The sequence below is a fragment of the Syngnathoides biaculeatus genome, chromosome 2 (genome assembly GCF_019802595.1).
Source record: "Syngnathoides biaculeatus isolate LvHL_M chromosome 2, ASM1980259v1, whole genome shotgun sequence".
Lineage (NCBI taxonomy): Eukaryota > Metazoa > Chordata > Actinopteri > Syngnathiformes > Syngnathidae > Syngnathoides > Syngnathoides biaculeatus.
In genome coordinates this window covers 10082148-10100987 of record NC_084641.1, presented here as the reverse complement: position 1 = coordinate 10100987, position 18840 = coordinate 10082148, and the positions used below count along the sequence as shown (strand labels likewise).

General features: G+C 42.8%; 2 protein-coding genes and 1 pseudogene across 2 annotated transcripts in view; all 3 read left to right on the top strand.

The window, feature by feature from the left end:
- Positions 1 to 1026: 1026 nt before the first annotated feature.
- Positions 1027 to 12555, top strand: f10 (coagulation factor X). The gene is given in 10 exon segments (XM_061832418.1): positions 1027 to 1166; positions 3687 to 3847; positions 7574 to 7598; positions 7693 to 7806; positions 7899 to 8030; positions 8102 to 8238; positions 8241 to 8384; positions 10793 to 10910; positions 10987 to 11174; positions 12046 to 12555. Coding segments are annotated over 10 exon segments (1503 nt in total). The 5' UTR covers positions 1027 to 1105; the 3' UTR covers positions 12469 to 12555.
- LOC133497363 (5S ribosomal RNA) lies at positions 2792 to 2910 on the top strand (annotated as a pseudogene).
- A 134-nt stretch (positions 12556 to 12689) lies between the features above and the next one.
- The window catches only part of prozb (protein Z, vitamin K-dependent plasma glycoprotein b), a 6320-nt gene continuing 169 nt past the window's right edge, over positions 12690 to 18840 (top strand). The window contains exons 1-8 of the mRNA XM_061832431.1: positions 12690 to 12992; positions 14337 to 14500; positions 14581 to 14605; positions 15361 to 15543; positions 15604 to 15735; positions 15807 to 15880; positions 16143 to 16275; positions 16360 to 18840. The exon at positions 16360 to 18840 is cut by the window's right edge and continues 169 nt beyond it. Coding sequence (XP_061688415.1) covers positions 12917 to 12992; positions 14337 to 14500; positions 14581 to 14605; positions 15361 to 15543; positions 15604 to 15735; positions 15807 to 15880; positions 16143 to 16275; positions 16360 to 16967 — 1395 coding nt within the window. The 5' untranslated portion in view covers positions 12690 to 12916 and the 3' untranslated portion in view covers positions 16968 to 18840. The remainder of the gene's footprint in view (positions 12993 to 14336; positions 14501 to 14580; positions 14606 to 15360; positions 15544 to 15603; positions 15736 to 15806; positions 15881 to 16142; positions 16276 to 16359) is intronic.

The following is an 18840-nucleotide window of genomic DNA, read 5'->3' as shown; positions in this document are numbered from 1 at the left end:
CCTCTGGCATCTAGAGGACGCCATCCCAAAAGACTTTCTTGCACAATTTCACTTCATTGAGCAACTTGACACTTTTTTTCCATTACTTTGCTTGGATTTGATCGCATCATACGGGAGGAAGTGACATCAGACACCGCTCCAGTCATGTGACATTGTGTGACTTGGACAGACGGAGCTCTTCCTGCTTTCCCTCGTCTACTTACATTTTTTAATTTTATTTTTTATCTTAATTTTTACTTTTTGAGACTATTTTGAATTTTGAGAGAAGAGTAGCTTTGTTTTCAAGGCTTCGAGGGTCATTGAACTACTTTGATGTTTACACCAATGCTTTGAATGGGTGGAGTCCAAGAACCTGACTTCAACATCAATGCCACCTGACATGAGGGGGTTTCCTACTTCAGTTCCAAAAACAGATTTATTGAAAAAAAATCTAATTTGCCCAAAAGTATGAATGTGAATATGTGACGCTGCCAAGTTTATGCCACGTCACAATTGTCTGGCAACCAGTTCAGGGTGTACCCTGCCTCCTGCGCGTTGATGGCTGGGAAAGGCTCCAGGACTCCTGCGACCATCATGAGGATAAGCGGCTAAGAAAATGGATGGATGGTTTTTTTTTTTGTTAACGTCGTCCATCCACCCTCCATATTGAGATTTTCTTGTTCCCTTTGGGTTCATTGATTTCATTTGAATCTGTGTTTTCCAAATGTCGAGTTCAAGTTCCCTTCCCATCCGCCTGGTCCTCTGCTTTCCACGTGCTGTGTTGTGCACTGTTGTTTAATGAATGATTTAAAAAAAAAAAAACACACAAATACAGTAGAATGTAGCTTTTTTTCCCCTTTCATTCTAAACTGGAGGGATAAACACGCAAAACATTTCTTTTCCAGACTAAGTCTCGGAGCCCAACTTGTGGTAGTTGTACAGTATGCGAAACATTTAGAAAAGCAAAGCAGTCCCCTCCCATCCAGATGGGTTCAGTTGAACACGTTAACACCCCTTCCTCCCCCACAGAGGACATTGGCCTCCCTTCCTGTGCCTTGCTGTGTACTCAGACTTCATATCATCCCCACACCACTAAAAGCTTCTTCTCGTTGTACCACCGGACGCCATGTTTTGTTTTGGCGGCTTGTCGCTTGGCGTGCTGTTTTTCCGCCTGGCCACCGCTCACGGTACGTTCAATGACAAGGGCGAAGGATAGAAAGGGGAAGGCGCTGGTGATGGGGACGCCTTTGTGTGTTTAGTATGTGTCTATCTTTCGTATGTGGAGCGTGACATCAGCACACCTGATAAACATTCTGTCACCTGATTGGCCCAAAAACCTCTCAAAACTCAGATTTTTTTGTATTTCAATTCTAGGCTCTGATCCGAACTACAAAACAGAGAAACAAGGAAAATGACTGAATTAGATTTTGCTTCGGTCTGGGCACCTCTGCGTACCCGTGGTTAGCAAATTTGCCTCATAGTTGTGAGGATGTGGGTTCGAATTTGGGTTCTGGCCCAACTGTGCAGCGTTTTCCTGTTCTCCGCATGCTTGCATGAGTTTTCTCCAGATTCTCTGCCTTCCTCTCACATTCCAAAAGCATCCACATTAGCTTTACTGAAGACTCAAATTTGTCCTGAGGCGCGAATGTGAGTGTAAACGCTTGTTTGTCACTATTTGTCCGACAATTTTCTCATGACGTAAGTACGCCACTCCCCCGGAGGGAGCCTGCAAAAGCTATGGCTTACCTACAAATCTAATTACAATAAGTGGTATAGAAAATGGATGGATGCATTGATGTACAGTATCGTCAGGTCTACGTGAACTGTGACTTTTGTAACGAGCATTAGTAAGCCTACCGTAGCTTGATAGCTGCCACGATTAGTCAGTATCACAACTCCCATCCATCAAATGACATCAACTATAATATAAAATGAACAATTACTGTATGCACTGGTTAGATCAGGGGTGTCAGAGTCACTTTTGGCACAGGCCACATTGTAGTTACTGTTTCCGTCAGAGGGCCCTTATGACTGTCAAATCACATAAATATTGAATCACCACCATCACAGACAACAAATGACTAGTTTTCAACTCAAACGTCAAGGGTAATGCTTTGTAATTGTTGTTCAAATTACTGCAGTGCAAAAATTATTTGGTAACAAAAACATAATTGCAACGATTTAATCCATTTTTTCGGTGCAGACTTTAGCAAGAATCGTGCCAATTTGTTTTTCCGGTCCACAAAAAGTGATGTGGCGGGCTGGACCAGGCCTTGAGTTTGACACGGGTGTTTTTTGCGGGGCAAAAGGTGTGCTTCATGACAATTGCTTTCAGAACAATTTATTTGCGAGTGATTCGTGTCCACATGGAACAGCATGTGGACGAGTAGATGGGGAAAATCACTTCAACAGCAACGTTATTTTCATTTTTCTTTCAACCACTGGTACGGTACACCAGGAACTGTGTGGATACGTCTCAGGTCAAAGTCTGTCCAGTGTAGTGGAAAAAGGGAAAGCAAAAGCATATCTTCCCTATCAGACATAATTAGTCAAGACAATTACAAAAAATAACTATAACGAGGCCGGTGAATGATTAAGGATGCAAGTTGTTGCCTTAACGGATTCTGGCAGCTAACAAGCTAACATAGCTTTGCCTACGCCCCTCGCCAGCATTCTGTATGTTTTTTTTTTTTTTTTATTATCAACAGCCAATCAGAATTTCCACTACCAACATTTTTTTTTCTGATGAAAATAAGGGAAAAAAATAGTTTGTGCATCTGAATTAATTTGATAATTGGAATACAATTAATGGGCTTACGGCCACGCTACCCCGAGAACGCCCGATCTCGTCAGATCTTGGAAGCAAAGCGCGCTTGGCCCTGGTTAATACTTGGATGGGAGACCGCCTGGGAATACCTGGTGCTGTAAGCTTCACCCCCCGTCTAAAATGCAGAGATGTTGTGTCAGGAAGGGCATCCGGTGTAAAAAATGTGCCAAACAAATATGGGTTCATCTGAGATGACGCGTTGTGGCAACCCCTCACGGGACAAGCCGAAAGGAAAAGAAGAAGAAATATTAGAATTATTGGCATGAAAAAATAGGTACATATAAAGTGCAGACATTTCTTTTAAAACATTTCAATTCATAAGTTTTAACATTAACATGATATTTAACACCTTTGTGTGTAGGCGCCTTGGTTTTAGGTTGAGGTGCATATTTTAGTTTGCCATACTGGCAAAGTAAAAAACGAATAACGGGAGGTTTGGAGTCAAACCATTGTTTGGTTAATTTTGTGGTTAATCTTTAACCCCCTACCCAAACATAAAGCTCCACCTCTTTCTACGGAACCTCGTACGTTACAATTTATCATATTAATTGTACTGATTCTGAAACGCAAATAGTGACGTTAATTGACTAACTCACACGTCCATGCAACGTTGGTGAAAGGTCAGCCTTTTTTCCCAGGGGCAAGGCCATTTGGGAATAGCAGCGGCATCTTCTCCAACTTCCACTTGTCGTGGCAGATTCAATTCTTACGCTGTCTCCAAAGCGCTGGTGGTCTTTTACTGCCTTGATCTCAACTGTACTTGTTCCCAAGCATACAAATTGTTTGTTTTGTTGTTACCTTTGCCAACGGACTGATGAGCAATTCTTTTTTTTTTTTGATGATCTTGTGTCGTGTACCGCTTATGTCTCGCTGTCCTCAGTGTTCTTGGGCACCGAGGAGGCCAGTCAGGTGTTGATGCGGCCCAGACGAGCAAACAAATACTTTGAGGAGCTCAAGCAAGGCAACATGGAGCGCGAGTGCCAGGAGGAACGCTGCAGCTGGGAGGAGGCGCGGGAGATTTTTGAAGATGCAGCTCTAACTGTACACACAATTCCTGAAACACACACTGACACTAACGCAAACTCACATTGGTTCCTATCTTAAATTCAGGTAGGCTAGTTAGCGGCTTGCAATGCTTTGGTGACCAGCCGTGGTAGGCTCCAAACATGCGCCACTGTGAAAATTTGCAATACGGATAAAATACCTTTTTGATACTTAAATATGTGTTTCAACGCAACAATATTTTCAATGGAAAACTGCATAGTTCTGTAGCAAGGTCAAAATGGTTGAGGTGGAGATGACCGCATATCCAATTACTTCCTTTGTTTCTATCCTAGCTAGAGATTTGTCATTTGATAGCTCTCGTAAAACTACTTTCTACCCAGTTAAGTAGATCTGAGTCCATGTTAGGTTCATGACCTTTTTGCTAGCCTCATGTTGACCAAACATTTGCCCCTTTAGATTCCTAATGCGCAGTAATGATTTTTCATCCATCTTACCCAGATGAATTTCTAGCCTGAATAACGTAGTGCTCCTTTTTGTCAGTACATCTGCGATTGGCCGGCAACCAGTTCAGGGTGTACCCCGCCTCCTGGCTGACAATAGCTGGGATAGGCCCCAGCAGTCCCGAGACACTCGTGACAATAATTGGCTCAGAAAATGAATGGATGGATGGGTTTAGGTTCATATATCAAAATACAGCCAGTCATTTTAACCAGATTTATAAAATGCATGTATACACATTAATCTGACTATGTTGAATATTTCAAAATTGGATGAATGCAAACCGGATTTCCCCCCGAAGCCCCACCACCCACATTTATGCATTTAGTGATCAAACCCTGGTGGGAGGAAGATGCCCAATGTGACTTTACATTGATTCCCATGAGAAGAAGTGGAAAGGGAGGAGGGTTGCATTTGGAGTAAAAGGGAAATACACTGCTGTGAAAAAGTATTTGCCCCCATTCCTTATTTCTGTTTTATTTTGCATATCTATCACACACAAATGTGTCAAATCACCAAACCAATACTAATATCACTCACAGACAACACAAGCAAATATAAAACGCAGTTTTCAAATGACAGTTCAATTTATTTGGGCACAAAATAAAAATCCAAACCTTTCTGACCTTTTGAGAAAAGGTAATTGCACCCGCTGGTTAAATCAAAAAGTCACTGTGATTAATCATAACTATTTCCAAGGCATTGGGACTCCAGCGAACCACTGTCAGAGCCATTACCCACAAATAAAGAAAACTGGGAATAGTGGCAAAAGTTCCCAGGAGTGGACGACCAACCAAAACTACTTCTAAAGTACAACAGTGGCTCATCTAGGAGGTCACAAAAGAATCTCCAAAAACATCTAAAGACCCGCAAGCTTCGCTGGGCTCAGTTAAGGTCTGCACCATAAGAAAGACACTGGTCAAGAATGGCATCCATGGGAGAGGTCCAAGGCTAAATACTCTCCTTTCAACAAGGAATATAAAGTCTCATCTCATATTTGCCAAACAACATCTTGATGATCTTCAAGACTTTTGGAGAGACATTCGGTAGACTGATGAGTCAAAAATTGAACTTTTTGAAAGTTGTGCAGCCCATTACATCTGGTGTAAAAATGGCACAGCATTTGACAAAAAGAAAATTATGCCAACAGTGAAGTATGTTGGTGGCAGTGTGATAGTCTGAGGCTGCTTTGCTCCCTCAGGACCAAGACAACTTGCTGTGATTGATGGAACAATGAATTCTGTTGTGTATGGAAAAATCCTGAAGATCGTCTATCCATCAGTTTGTGCACTCAAGCTCAAGGGCTCTTGAATCATGCAGCAGGAAAACAAACCGAAACGCACCAGCAAGTACCCCTCTCAATGGCTCAATAAATAATAAATAAATAAATAAATAAAATGGTGTTTTGAAGTGGCGAAGTCAAAATCAAATTGAGATGGTGTGGCGTGACTTTAAATGGGCAATTCATGCTGGAAAACCCTCCAATGTGGCAGGGTTGAAACAATTCTGCAAAGAAAAGCAGGACAAAATTCCTAAAGAGCGATGTGAAAGTCTCATCACCATTTATTGCAAATGCTTGATTTCCGGGGCAATTACTTTTTCCATAGAGGGTTGGAAAGGTTTGGATTTTTTTGGGTCCCTTAATAAATTGAGTTGTCATTTGAAAACTGCATTTTCTTATTTCTTTGGGTTGTCTCAGTGATATTAAAATTGGTTTGATGATTTGAAAGTTTTGTGTGTGATATGCAAAAAATAAAAAATAAGGACAAAAGGGGTGAATACTTTTTCATGGGACTGTAAGTCAATGCTACATCAGCTAAAATAACTCAATATCTTAAAGTGCCGTGAATAGCAGGAACTCTAGTAGTTGACGCCTCCATCCCCTCCCCCCGCAACACCAAAAGGAGTTCGGAATTTCATATCAATGCCACAAGTTGGCGGCATATCACTTAGAACGAAGAGGATCGTAAAGCACGACCATACGTGTCGTATGTACAAAATCATCAACCCATGTTTCATTAACTACTGTAATAAGTAGTTCAATTATCCAACACAGATAAATCACCTTTCTCATGTGGGTTATCAATCGTATTAGCTCACATGCTAACCAGAAAACACGCTAGCACCAACTGTTGTGACATCACCCAAGTGCAAACAATTATGGACAAGTGCACTTTACACAGACGGTATTAAAGTAACAAAACCCGCCTTCTGTCATTTCCACACAGTAGTAAGTGTTTTTCTTGAATAGTTCCAAGTTGCAATAGCTACTACAGGCTAGTAGTAGCTGTATTGGGACAGAAGCAGGAACACAGAACCAATGTAAGACATGTATTGCTTTGACCAGAATGCAAAACGAGCAAATGAATTCTATTTTTTTTTAATTGAATAATGGAGAGTTGGTTGGGGAAAAAAATAAAATCTGTCAATATCATGGAAGTAAATATGTGCTACCAGGAATTGAATTAAAAATGCCACTGGAAAAAAATATGTTGTAAAATTCACATTGTTATTTCAAAGTCAACCTTCAAAATCCAATTCAACTGGCTACAATTGGCTGTCTGAAATTCACCGTCGAAATTCAGTGTTAAGAAGGCAGGGTTACTTCAGCTCTTCTTAACGCTGAACACCGAATTTTGAAGCCAGTTGAATTGCTGGACTGACTGACTGAAAATATTGCGTTTGAATTTTGAAGGTTGAATTTTTTTTATCTGGCAAATTTGTTAACATTGAAAAGTTAAAGTGAAACAAATCTATTGGAAATGTGATAATTTTGAACTAACAATGTGAATTTTACAGCATAAACTTTTCAGTGGCATTTTTAATTCAAATCCCGGTGGCACATATTTACTTCCATACAATATGTAAATGCCGAACCACAACCACTCTGGAAGAAAAATGTACATATTGAAAACGTGGTATAATGTTTCTGAAACAGGAGTTAAGATATTAAAGATATTAAAGATTTTTTTTTGAGGGGGGGGGTCACGGCTTTTAGTGTATTTGTATATATAGACACACATACACAATGGTTAATAATTAAGATTTTTTGTTTAAACATTCTGTTCAGTGTATGAAAGTAACCCGATTAATATTTGCATTTAAATGTAGTGTCAGTAAGCTACTGGTACTGGGGTCTGCTTCTCCAGGTAGTGTTAGCCTTTCCGCCAACTAAATTTGACTCAACAAACATTTTCACGAACTGCTTGACTTTTCCCTTGAACTTATTTCATGCTCTTTCCGTTCCATCTTGCCAACTTTCAGGACAAATTCTGGGCCATATATTTTGGTAAGAACTACAATCCTGTGGCGCATATTTGGTGAAGTTTGTTTTTGTTGTTGGTTTTTTTTTTTGGAAGCAAAATGTTGTTGGTGACCCACAGATGGCGACGCCTGTCTTTCGATGCCCTGCGCTCACAGGGGACGTTGCGAAGATGGCATCGGTCACTACACTTGCTACTGTGATGATGGCTACCAGGGATCCAATTGTGAAATTGGTATGGAGCCACTGTACCTGTGGACGTGTCGATTATATATCTGCAATGGTTGCCCACTTGCCCCCCCCCCCCCCCCCCACGTTTCCCTCCAGCTATCCCTCAGCTTTGTGAGAACCAAAACGGAGGCTGTGACCACTTCTGCAAGGTGGAGCAAGGAAACATCGAGTGCTCGTGCGCTGATGGCTATTTCCTGGCTTCAGATGAAAAATCCTGTGAATCCAATGGTGAGCACAATTCCATACGGGCTACGTCCAGTTACTCTTAGCCTCCTCTTCACACCGCCAAACTCTTGCAGAGCCCTTCAAATGCGGCGTCACAATCAGTGGCAAAACCAGGACGGTTTTCAGGTACCAGCGCCCTAACGCCACAAAGGGAAACGTCACCAGCTTCAACCAAACCCATGTTGAAGGCAACGACACCTCGCTGTCAGTCTGCCAGAGAGCTCGGCTCCGGGCAACACTAGCAGCCAAGATATGGGCAACGAATATGTGGAGGAGGATGAAATCTTCTCCGACGTAGTCGGAAGCACCCGTATCGTCAACGGGGAGGACTGTCCTCCAGGAGAATGTCCGTGGCAGGTGAAGACAATTGATCAATTCATATACCAAGCGTCTGATCTGCGCATGAAAACTTGATTTCTCACACAAAACGGGCGTGGAAGCTAAATCTACTAACCGGACGCACCCACAATTGCATTGACCAAATGGCAAAATTCACTTCCCAACCCTTGTGAGCATACAGTGAGGAAAATAAGTATTTCAACACCCTGCTATGTTGCAAGTTCTTCCACTTAGAAATCATGGAGGTGTCTGAAATTTTCATCGTAGGTGCATGTCCACTGTGAGAGGGATAATCAAAAAAAAAAAATCCAGAAATCACAATGTATGATTTTTTCCAACAATTTGTGTGATACAGCTGCAAATAAGTATTTGAACACCTGAGAAAACCAATGTTAATATTTTGTACAGTAGCGTTTGTTTGCAATTACAGAGGTCAAACGTTTCCTGTAGTTGTTCACTAGGTTTGCACACACTGCAGGAGGAATTTTGGACCACCCCTCCACACAGATCTTCTCTAGATTCGACAGGTTTCTGGGCTGTCACTGAGAAACACAGAGTTTCAGCTCCCGCCAAAGATTTTCTTTTGGTTGTAGGTCTGGAGACTGGCTAGGCCACATCAGAACCTTGATATGCTTCTTACGGAGTCTCGCTGTGTGCGTCAGGTCATTGTCATGTTGAAAGACCCAGCCACGACCCATCTTCAGTGGTCTGACTGAGGGAAAGAGGTTGTTCCCCAAAAGCTCACAATATATGGCCGCGGTCTTTCTCTCCTTAATACAGTGCTGTCGTCCTGTCCCATGTGCAGAAAAACACCCCCAAAGCGTGATTTTACCACCCCCCTGCTTCACAGTAGGGATGGTGTTCTTGGGATGGAACTCATCATTCGTCTTCCTCCAAACACGGTTAGTGGAATTATGACCAACAAGTTCCACTTTGGTCTCATCTGACCACAAAACATTCTTCCATGACTCCTCTGTATCATCCAAATGGTCATTGGCAAACTTAAAACATGTGCTGGTTGAAGCAGGGGAACCTTCCGTGCCATGCGTGATTTCAAACCGTGATGTCTTAGTGTATTACCAACAGTCAGTCACCTTGGAAACGGTGGTCCCAGCTCTTTTCAGGTCATTGACCAAGTCCTGTCCTGTAGTCCTGGCCTGATTCCTCCCCTTTCTAAGGATCATTGAGACCCCACAAGGTGATATCTTGCATGGGGCTCCACTCCGATTGAGCTTCTTCCGTTTTTTGAATGATTGCTCCAACAGTGGACCTTTTTTGACCAAGCTGCTTGGCAATTTCTCCACAGTCCTTTCCAGCTGTATGAAGTTGTATAATTTTGTCTCTGGTGTCTTTGGACAGCTCTTTGGTCTTGGCCATGTTACAAGTTCGAATCTTACTGATTGTATGGGGTGGACAGGTGTTTTTCTACAGCTAACAACCTCACACAGGTGCATCTGATACAGGATATTACATGGAGTGGAGGTGGACTTTTAAAGGCGGACTAACAGGTCTTTGAGGGTCAGAATTCTAGCTGATAGACACGTGTTCAAATACTTATTTGCAGCTTTGTTGAAAAAAAAATATACATTGTGATTTCTGGATTTTCCTTTTTAGATGATCTCTCTCACAGTGGACATGCACCTACGAGGAAAATTTCAGACCCCTCCATGATTTCTTGAACTTGCAATATAGTAGGGTGTTCAAACACTTATTTTCTTTGCTGTATCTACTTTTAAAATGCTAAAACAAGCGCTTCCATTGGCACAAAAATAAGAGCATTTGCGTGTATAAGCTGTAATGCCATCGGGGTTGTTCTTTCTGCATCAGTGATGCTGAAGTGACAAAAGGATTACGAGTGAACTTTGACCTTTTGTTCATAAAGAATCACTAAACAGAAGACAAATTGTAAAAAGCATATCATAAGCCATCGATACCACAGGCTTTGCTGAAAATGTGCAAAACAGCGTGGAGGGTTAGCAAAACGGTAGGAAAGTCACCGGCCCATCAGATTTATGTATGCTAAATCATCGCTAAACATATTTTGAATTTCTTAAAATGCTCACTTGTGTGTGGATTTCAGAATAACTTAAGAGTTAGAGTCTCTTCCAGTTAGTTGTGTTTCTAAAAAAATAGGGTTTAATGCACTCAGCCAAAGATATCGTATAGATAGATACATGATGTTAATACAGCGTATCTCTATTCTTGCGGTTGCTTACACCGCTCACAAAAAAAGTTTGGGATTTTTGACTTTTGGGTGAAATTGCAGGTTGAACGGAAAAATGAAGTTTCACCTTTACAGGTGAACTTTATTTGGGCTTGTGTAACGTTTTGAATGCACATATCCATCCATCCATTTTCTTCGCCACTCGATGGGCATGTACACGATCTAAGTAGCTCCATGGTCTCTCTTTTTTTTCCCCCTGCAGGCACTTCTCCTCGATGAAAATGACGTAGGGTTTTGTGGCGGTACCATCCTCAACGAATACATCATCTTAACAGCTGCACACTGCATGAACCACACATCTTTTATCTCTGTGAGGCTGGGTGGGTGCGACTGACCAATCGGAGTCTATCCACGTGGAGTTCTAGTGATAAAATCTCACGGTTTCTGTCCATCCAGGTGACTTCGACTTAATGGTGGACGAGGGGACCGAAGCCACTCACTATCTTGAGACCGCCCTAACCCACAAGCTGTACCGCCCAGACACTTTTCACAATGACATTGCGCTGCTCAAACTGGCCACGCCCATCAAGTTCTCCAGGTACATCCTGCCGGCCTGCCTACCTGAGATGAATTTTGCTGAGAAGGTGAGTGCGTGCCCTGGTTATGTTTTACGGACAGTAAACATGACTCTCAAGTTTGGGATATTTGGCTTTTTTGGGTGAAATTTCAGAATAATCTAATCTTTAGAGTTGACCTGTAAAATTGTGAATGCGTGTCCAACTGTTCACTCTCATCACCCACCAGTTAGCCTCCTTTTCTGTGACTCTTCCAGTCTCTCACTGTATCTCTGTTTTGACCCGCTGAACTGCGGCAAGGCCTTGTTTCATCCATTTGATCAACTGCTGTGTCTAATAATGTCAATGTGGATGGTATGATGAAGGGTGCTATGTGGCCTGTTGTTAATTTTACTCATCAGAAAACAGAAAGTTGTGGAAAATGTACTGAAACATTGAAGAGTTGAATATGTGCATTGACTTGTGGATCAGCTGGTAAAAGCGTTGGCCTCACAGTTCTGAGGTCTCGGGTTTAATCCGAGAGCCGCCTGTGTGGAGTTTGCATGTTCTGCGTGGGTTTCCTCCGGGCACTCCGGTTTCCTTCCACCTCCGAAAAACATGCAACATTAATTGGACACTCTAAATTGCCCGAAGGTGTGATTGTGAGTGTAGCTGTTTGCTCCAGTGTGCCCTGCGATCGGCTGGCAAACGCCTCCTGCCCGTTGACATCTGCGATAGGCTCCAGGACTCCCTGCGACCCTTGTGAGGGTAAGTGGCGAAGAAAATGGATGGATGGATGGATGGATATGTGCATTCAAAACATTACACAAGCCCAAATAAAGTTCACCTGTAAAGGTGAAACTTCATTTTTCCGTTCAACCTGCAATTTCACCCAAAAGTCAAAAATGCCAAACTTTTTTTGTGAGCGGTGTAAGTAAATGTGCGTAACACGTATTTGCAGGTTCTCATGAAACAGCAAGACGGAATGGTGAGCGGATTTGGCCGCCTCGGCCAAAATCTGGAAGCATCCAAAATTCTGCAGCGTCTCTCTGTACCTTATGTTCCCCAACAAACGTGTAAAGAATCTAGCAGCTTTCGGATCTCTGCGCACATGTTCTGCGCTGGCTATGACAAAAAAGCGATGGACTCATGCAGGGGAGACAGCGGCGGGCCACACGTGACGACATACAAAAACACCAATTTCATCACCGGCATTGTGAGCTGGGGCGAAGGCTGCGCCAAAGAAGGCAAGTACGGTGTCTACACTCAAGTATCCAAATTCATCAAATGGATCCGTTCGGCCATCAAGGTGCTGTTGCGCAAAGAGATGAGCGGGGGCCGGGCGCGGAGGCAAAGTGGACCAATCGAGAGGCTGTATTTGTAAGACCATTGAGACAAGTCCTGAGCCGAAAAAAAAAGCTTTTGAGCTTCCGCATTTGTGTATTTTTCAAATCCCACAAATAAACACGACAACAGCATGTGTGTGTGTGTGCATGAATAGTGTCGTTTCTTTCAGTAATAGGAACTTGGGAGACCCCAATGAAGAAGAGTAGTAAAGTGCTTACTTGGTTGGCAACAACAGCAGCTACCTCTGCAAATAAAATGTACAAACAAGCAGAGCTGCTGTTTGTTTTTTGAGGCTGGAGTCCAAGAACACAAAGTTTCCCAATAAACTGAACTTGATGTCAACATTTGAACTCGTGATGGAGGCAGGCAAACATTCAGGAGGGGACCCTGAGACTCACCAATGTCACGAAGGACCACGTGTTGCTCAGAGTTGTGCGAGTGCACGGCGACCGGGATGTGACGACACTCGTTGACCACTTAGTGTCATGGCGCTACCAGGAATGTGTCTCCTCTTGTTCACCTCGCTTGCATGGGTCCTCCAGGTCCTTGGCAAAGCGGACGGTAAGATTTGTTCCATTTCTTATGAAACTTTTTGCTCCGGGTTGCAGCTTCTTGGTGCTCGTAGGCCGTCTGAATGAAAACACAATGTAGTTTCCAATCCTTACAGTTAAAAGTGGAAGTCTCACCTCCAGAGCTCTTTGGCGATGAGAAAAACAATATTTACCCAGGTTTTCATCTGAGGGCCATGCTTGTTGCCATTGGATGTCTCCTGGATTTTGAGGGGATGAAATCAAAGTTTAGGCTAGAAACGACATACGCCAGTACAGTAGTTTTCTGAGTGGCCTAATATGGGGAAGATATGTCTCAAAATTATTTGGACGTTTTCAAATCCACAAATATATATCCATGATTCACGTATGTATTTCAAATCCACAAATAATTATGTTTTTAAATTGTGTGTGCGCATTTATCACCAATTATCTTTTATAAATGTTCAATTTTGTTTGTGAATCGTTGAAGGTGCGTTTGTGGATTACCAGTCCTTATTGTTGTTGTTTTTTTTTTTTTTTTGTTTTTTACACAAATGTAACAGTTTCAATTTAAAAAAAAAGAAACGAAAAAGAAAACACGTGTGGGAAGGTCCTCCCTCCATCCGCAAGGCAGCAGACTTGTGGCTCAGCTAAAAGCATACATTATACACTGTACAAAATATACAGATATTTGACAGCTAGCTACTGCTATTATATCAACACTGTAATAATAAGCACTTTTCTGTATCTTGCTGACAGATGAGGAGTGTGATTTTTTTTTTTTTTTTTACTAAAGACAGAGCTGCTGGTTATCCACCTGGTTCAATCATGGTCAATATATTGGGGATTTTAGCTGGGTTGGACCATCGATAGTTGGATTCCTGTAAAAAGGACTCGCAAAAAAGTCATCAACAGCAACACTGCCACCTAGCGGAGGGAGGGGGGGGGAGCTTCCTCAACGTGAGAACGTTCTAAGTTGAAAACTGCGTTGCATTTTGTATAAATTAATGTGCCATCTGAACCACAAATGCACCAACAGTTCACAAGTCAAACTGAATATTTACAGACGATAAATTGTGGAAAATGCGCAGACAACAACAGAAAATGCATAATTCACAGATTTATGTATTCGAAAAACGTGAAAATTATTTGTGAATTTGAAAAACGCACGAATTATTATTGTTTGTGTGTGTATAACCTTCAATTACAAGTTACATACTCCCCCCCCCCCCCCCCAAAAAAAATGTTCTGCACTCAAACTATCAACAATAATCCTAATGGGTGTTACAATTATTGATTATTCATTAGCATCTCTATGAAAACGTCACCTTTTCTATTGCTGGGGTAGCAGTAACTTCCTCACGTCGTGTTTCAGTGTTTGTGAAGTTGCCACATGCACAGAACATTTTCCTGCGTTCCAAACGAGCCAACCACTTCCTGGTGGAAGAGATACTGCAGGGCAACCTGGAGAGGGAATGTTACGAGGAGCGCTGCACTTTTGAAGAGGCCAGAGAGTACTTTGAAGACAATGAAAAGACGGTCAGCTCAATCAATATTACATCATCACCTTTGTCCTTCATCTGCTTCTACAGTAGTTTTCACTTACTGTATCTCCACAGGACCAGTTCTGGAACTCTTATGACGGTAGGTTCAGTTCAATAAAAACTTGCCGACTGGGGGCATCACAAATTTAACTTTATTGGATGTTTCACCAAGAGGCACAGTGGAGCAGCTGGTAAAGTGTTGGCCTCACAGTTCCGAGGTCGATCACGGACCCACCTGTGTGGAGATCGTATGTTCTCCCCGTGCCTGCGTGGGTTTTCTCTGGGCACACCGGTTTCCTCGCACATCCCAAAAACATGCAACATTAGATGAACACTCTAAATTCCCCCTAGGTATGATTGTGAGTGTGGCTGTTTGTCTCGATGTGCCCTGCGATTGGCTGGCAACCAGTTCAGGGTTCACCCTGCCTCCTGCCCCTTGACAGCTGGGATAGGCTCTTAGCTGCAAAGAAAATGGATGGATGGATGGATGTCTCACCATTAAATCCCACGTACTTCACTAGTAGACATATTATTGCTTACGGCGTCTTGAAATCTGGGTTTGAATCTCAGCTCGGGCCTACTTGTGAGGATTTTGCATGTTTTCCTCCCACGTGCAAAAAACATGAATGTTAGCATCTTTGAAAACTCCAAATTGTCTTATGAGTTTGAAATACAATCACGTGGCGATCAGTCCAGGGCAGGTCGTACCCTTGCCTCTTGCCCAAAGTCAGCTGGGTTGGGCGCTAGCTAGCTCGTGTTTTTTGTTACTTAGCAAATAAATATGACTCTGATTATGAAACTACAAGTAGATGACTCAATTTATTATGGCCACCTCCTTTTGCTTGTATGTGATAGACGGAAACCACTGCAAGCCCAACCCCTGTCTTAACGATGGGAACTGCACAAACAAGGCGGGTGGTTTCCACTGCTCTTGCTCGCCTCCCCACCATGGAATCATATGCCAATTAGGAGCCCAGGTAGACATCAACAGCCAGGAAGATGAAGGGGAGCTGCTTAAAGCATCACGGCTGGCAGCAGGTGAACCTCAGGGATGCTTCAAATTGTCCGACAGTCCTGCTTCAAAGTATTGTCTTTTAGGAAGGTTCCCGTGTCCCACCGAAGGCCCAAATGTGTGCCACCAGTTGTGTACGGCGACCTTCTCCACCTACACGTGCTCCTGCGTGGCAGGATTCAAACTGCACGATGACAAACGAAGCTGCTTGCCCAAAGGTCCCAAACATCATCGACAACAACAGCAGTGGCACAGTGTTCTGTGAAACTGACATCTTGCCTTCCCACAGTGGAGTTTCCCTGCGGAAGACTTCCTGGCTCCTCCCAGACGGCATCGTGTCACCATGGCAACTGTCCTTGGCAGGTGATATGAACACTACCAAGTTGTTGTAACATTAGACATGACTGTTCAAAAAAAATGCAAATTGGTGCTCATACATTTCTATAACGTGCACAGAAAATACGAAATTGTGTTTAATGATTCCTATGAACAACTTGGACATGCTAGGTAAGAGAAATGAGCGGCGCTTTGCTAGAAAGTTCTCTACACCGTACAGCTTTTAGAAGAAGCACTGTTTTGTTTTCCTCCGCAAGTAAGAGCTCTCCCTGAACACGTTTGTGTGCAGGCATTGCTGCTGGGAAGCGAAGGGACAGCGGTCTGTGCCGGTGTTTTGTTGGGTCCGCGCACTGTCCTGACTGCTTCCAGCTGTCTCCTTCGAGAGCCCGACCCCCAACCTTCCAATTTTTTCGTTGTTGCAGGTAACAAATATCAAATCAAAATCTGTCACGTGAAATGACATCAGCTCAATGTTCCCCAGTAAAAGTCTGCTGCTCATCTCTTAGGTACGAGGGATACAACAGTGTCGGTCAAGGCTTTCTTTATTCACAAACGTTACGTTCCAAATCACCATGACTACGATCTGGCCCTTTTGGAGTTGAGCAGCCCCCTTCCCCTTGGCCCCACCCTCCACCACCTCTGTCTGCCCACCAAAGATTTCAGTGAAAACATCTTGATGAATTCTGGCAAGGTTGGGGTTGCGGCGAGCATGAACCAATACCTGGACCACAATCTTGTCTACATGAGTTTGGACGAGTGTCGCGGCCAGCTCAAGATTTCGTTCCCGCTCAGCAATAAAATGTTCTGCGTGGCAGGATGGACTGGAAAAACAGTGATGCACAGTCAAAGTTCAATGCAGGACACTACCAATGGATCCAATACTGAGAGAAGTTCAGCCACGTGGGAATGTGGCGGTCTACCAACCGCTATGCCCCTCGCCACGGTGGAGAAAGGGACGGCATTTCTCACAGGCCTGCTCCTTGTGCCACCAAAAGGCTGTCAGGGGGATGGGCTGGTTTTTACCAAAGTGTCCCGACACCTGGTCTGGATCAGACAGCATCTAGCCGTCATTGAGTCACACGAGCGCCCGACCCAACAATCAAAAAGAAACTAAACTGAGACTGATGAGTGACCCGCTCGGCTTCAGATGTCACACATTCAGCCTACAAAGATGTTGTCCTCGCCACATAACCTCGGAAATCAGTTAGTTGAGAATCGGGCAACGTTGTAGCTCTGGCTTCCCTGGAAGGGCCGTTATCAATAATGTAGAATCATGTACAGCTAAATGCCAATTTGACGAATAACAAGTTTTGAAATCAGAGGTCAAGGAAAACAGTTTGTTCGTGTACTGGTCAATGCAAAGGTACTTGCTTGAAACAGCTCAGTCATTAAAAATAGTAACAATTTGCAATGCTGGTATAGATTTGCTCATGTGACATTAAGTAGACATGATTTGATTTGCTTTAGTGGGCCACATGAGACGATATTTTACATCTGGGGTCTAGAGCAGAGTTTCCCATTGTTTAGTGAGACAAAGAATCTATTTTTCCTGATAAAACTCAGATGATACACCACCAGAGAAAATGCCGAAAAGAACTCTGAAATAATCATCTCATCTCAATTAACTCACAAATGTAATTACTGTACAGAGTTCCCTCGTTATTCGAGTGGGTTGACGAAAATCCTCTTAAAAAAAAAAAAAAAAAAAATCACACCACTGCAAACAGAATAGCATATCCACCCTATAATAACAAAAATGACTTAATAAATTTGACACAAAACGTGCACTTTAAATATTATTTACATCCTTCAGGTATCCTTAACGCGCTCCCACTGGGCATAGAGAATTTAAATAGCGTTTATAGTGCATGATTTATGTCAATTATTCTTCAGTCATTGTTGTATTTGTTTTATTATTTGCTTGTTCTGCTATTCTGTTTGCTGTGGTATGATCGTTTTAGTTTCGATGTGACACCGTGAGTGTGAACAACATCTTGAGTTACTTGCCTACACTGTAAGTGTGTGGGGCAATATGAGCTTCTTCTTCTTACAAATGTAAAATTGCAATCGTTCTTCACTGCCTTCTGAACGCTATCATATCTTTGCTTACATAGGTGCTAAAGCACGTGCTAGCATGCATGCTAACAATGCAACCGGTGGGTTCAAGAGTACGTCATTAGATTAGTCACAGAACAACATTTGCAGATTTTGGAACTGAGCGTGCACATAAGGCGCGCCACATTATTAGGCTCCCTGTCTATTTAGGATAACATTTAAGACTTCTAAGTGAATGCTATGGTCGTGAAAATACGGTATATTGGGGGGGGGGGAATGAGCAAAATCCGCGAATATGCGGGGCCAAGAATGGTGAACAGTGAATGGGCAAGGGCACATTGTACTTAGTGCAGGGTCTGGGCTTGTTTAAAGTGGATGGAATATATAATTTATAACGCAAATTATCTCATCTGGACAAAAATATATGTTGAACTGTACCATAAAATGCATAACCTTTACCATGTTTTTACCCCAAAAAATGTGTTTATGAATTAAAGTCCGCAAACTTTGATCTAGTTTCCCGTGTCTGAAAAAAGCGTGTGGATGACCTCTGACATCACTACAGGCAAACACATTGTACAGCAGATAGTTTCTCGTACAAGCAGAGGCAGATCCATCGCGCTGTACAATGAACGGTCGGGTAGTCGCGTATCTATTTACTAAATACACGGCGTTTGCATAATTTTAAAACAAGACCAATAACTTTGTATATACACATTCAGGATATCAAAGCCTTTACTATTTATCAGTTTATGACTAACTAAACCAAACAAGAACTTCATAAATGCTTACCAGTCTTTGTTTCCGACACGAGGCATATCCTGCTCCCTGCGTGCTCGCCACTTTCTTCATGGCCAGCCGTTTTGTCTCCATTCGAACGTGTGTGTGCTGTCTAACTGGCTCAAATTGATCACCTTTTATAAAGCTCATAT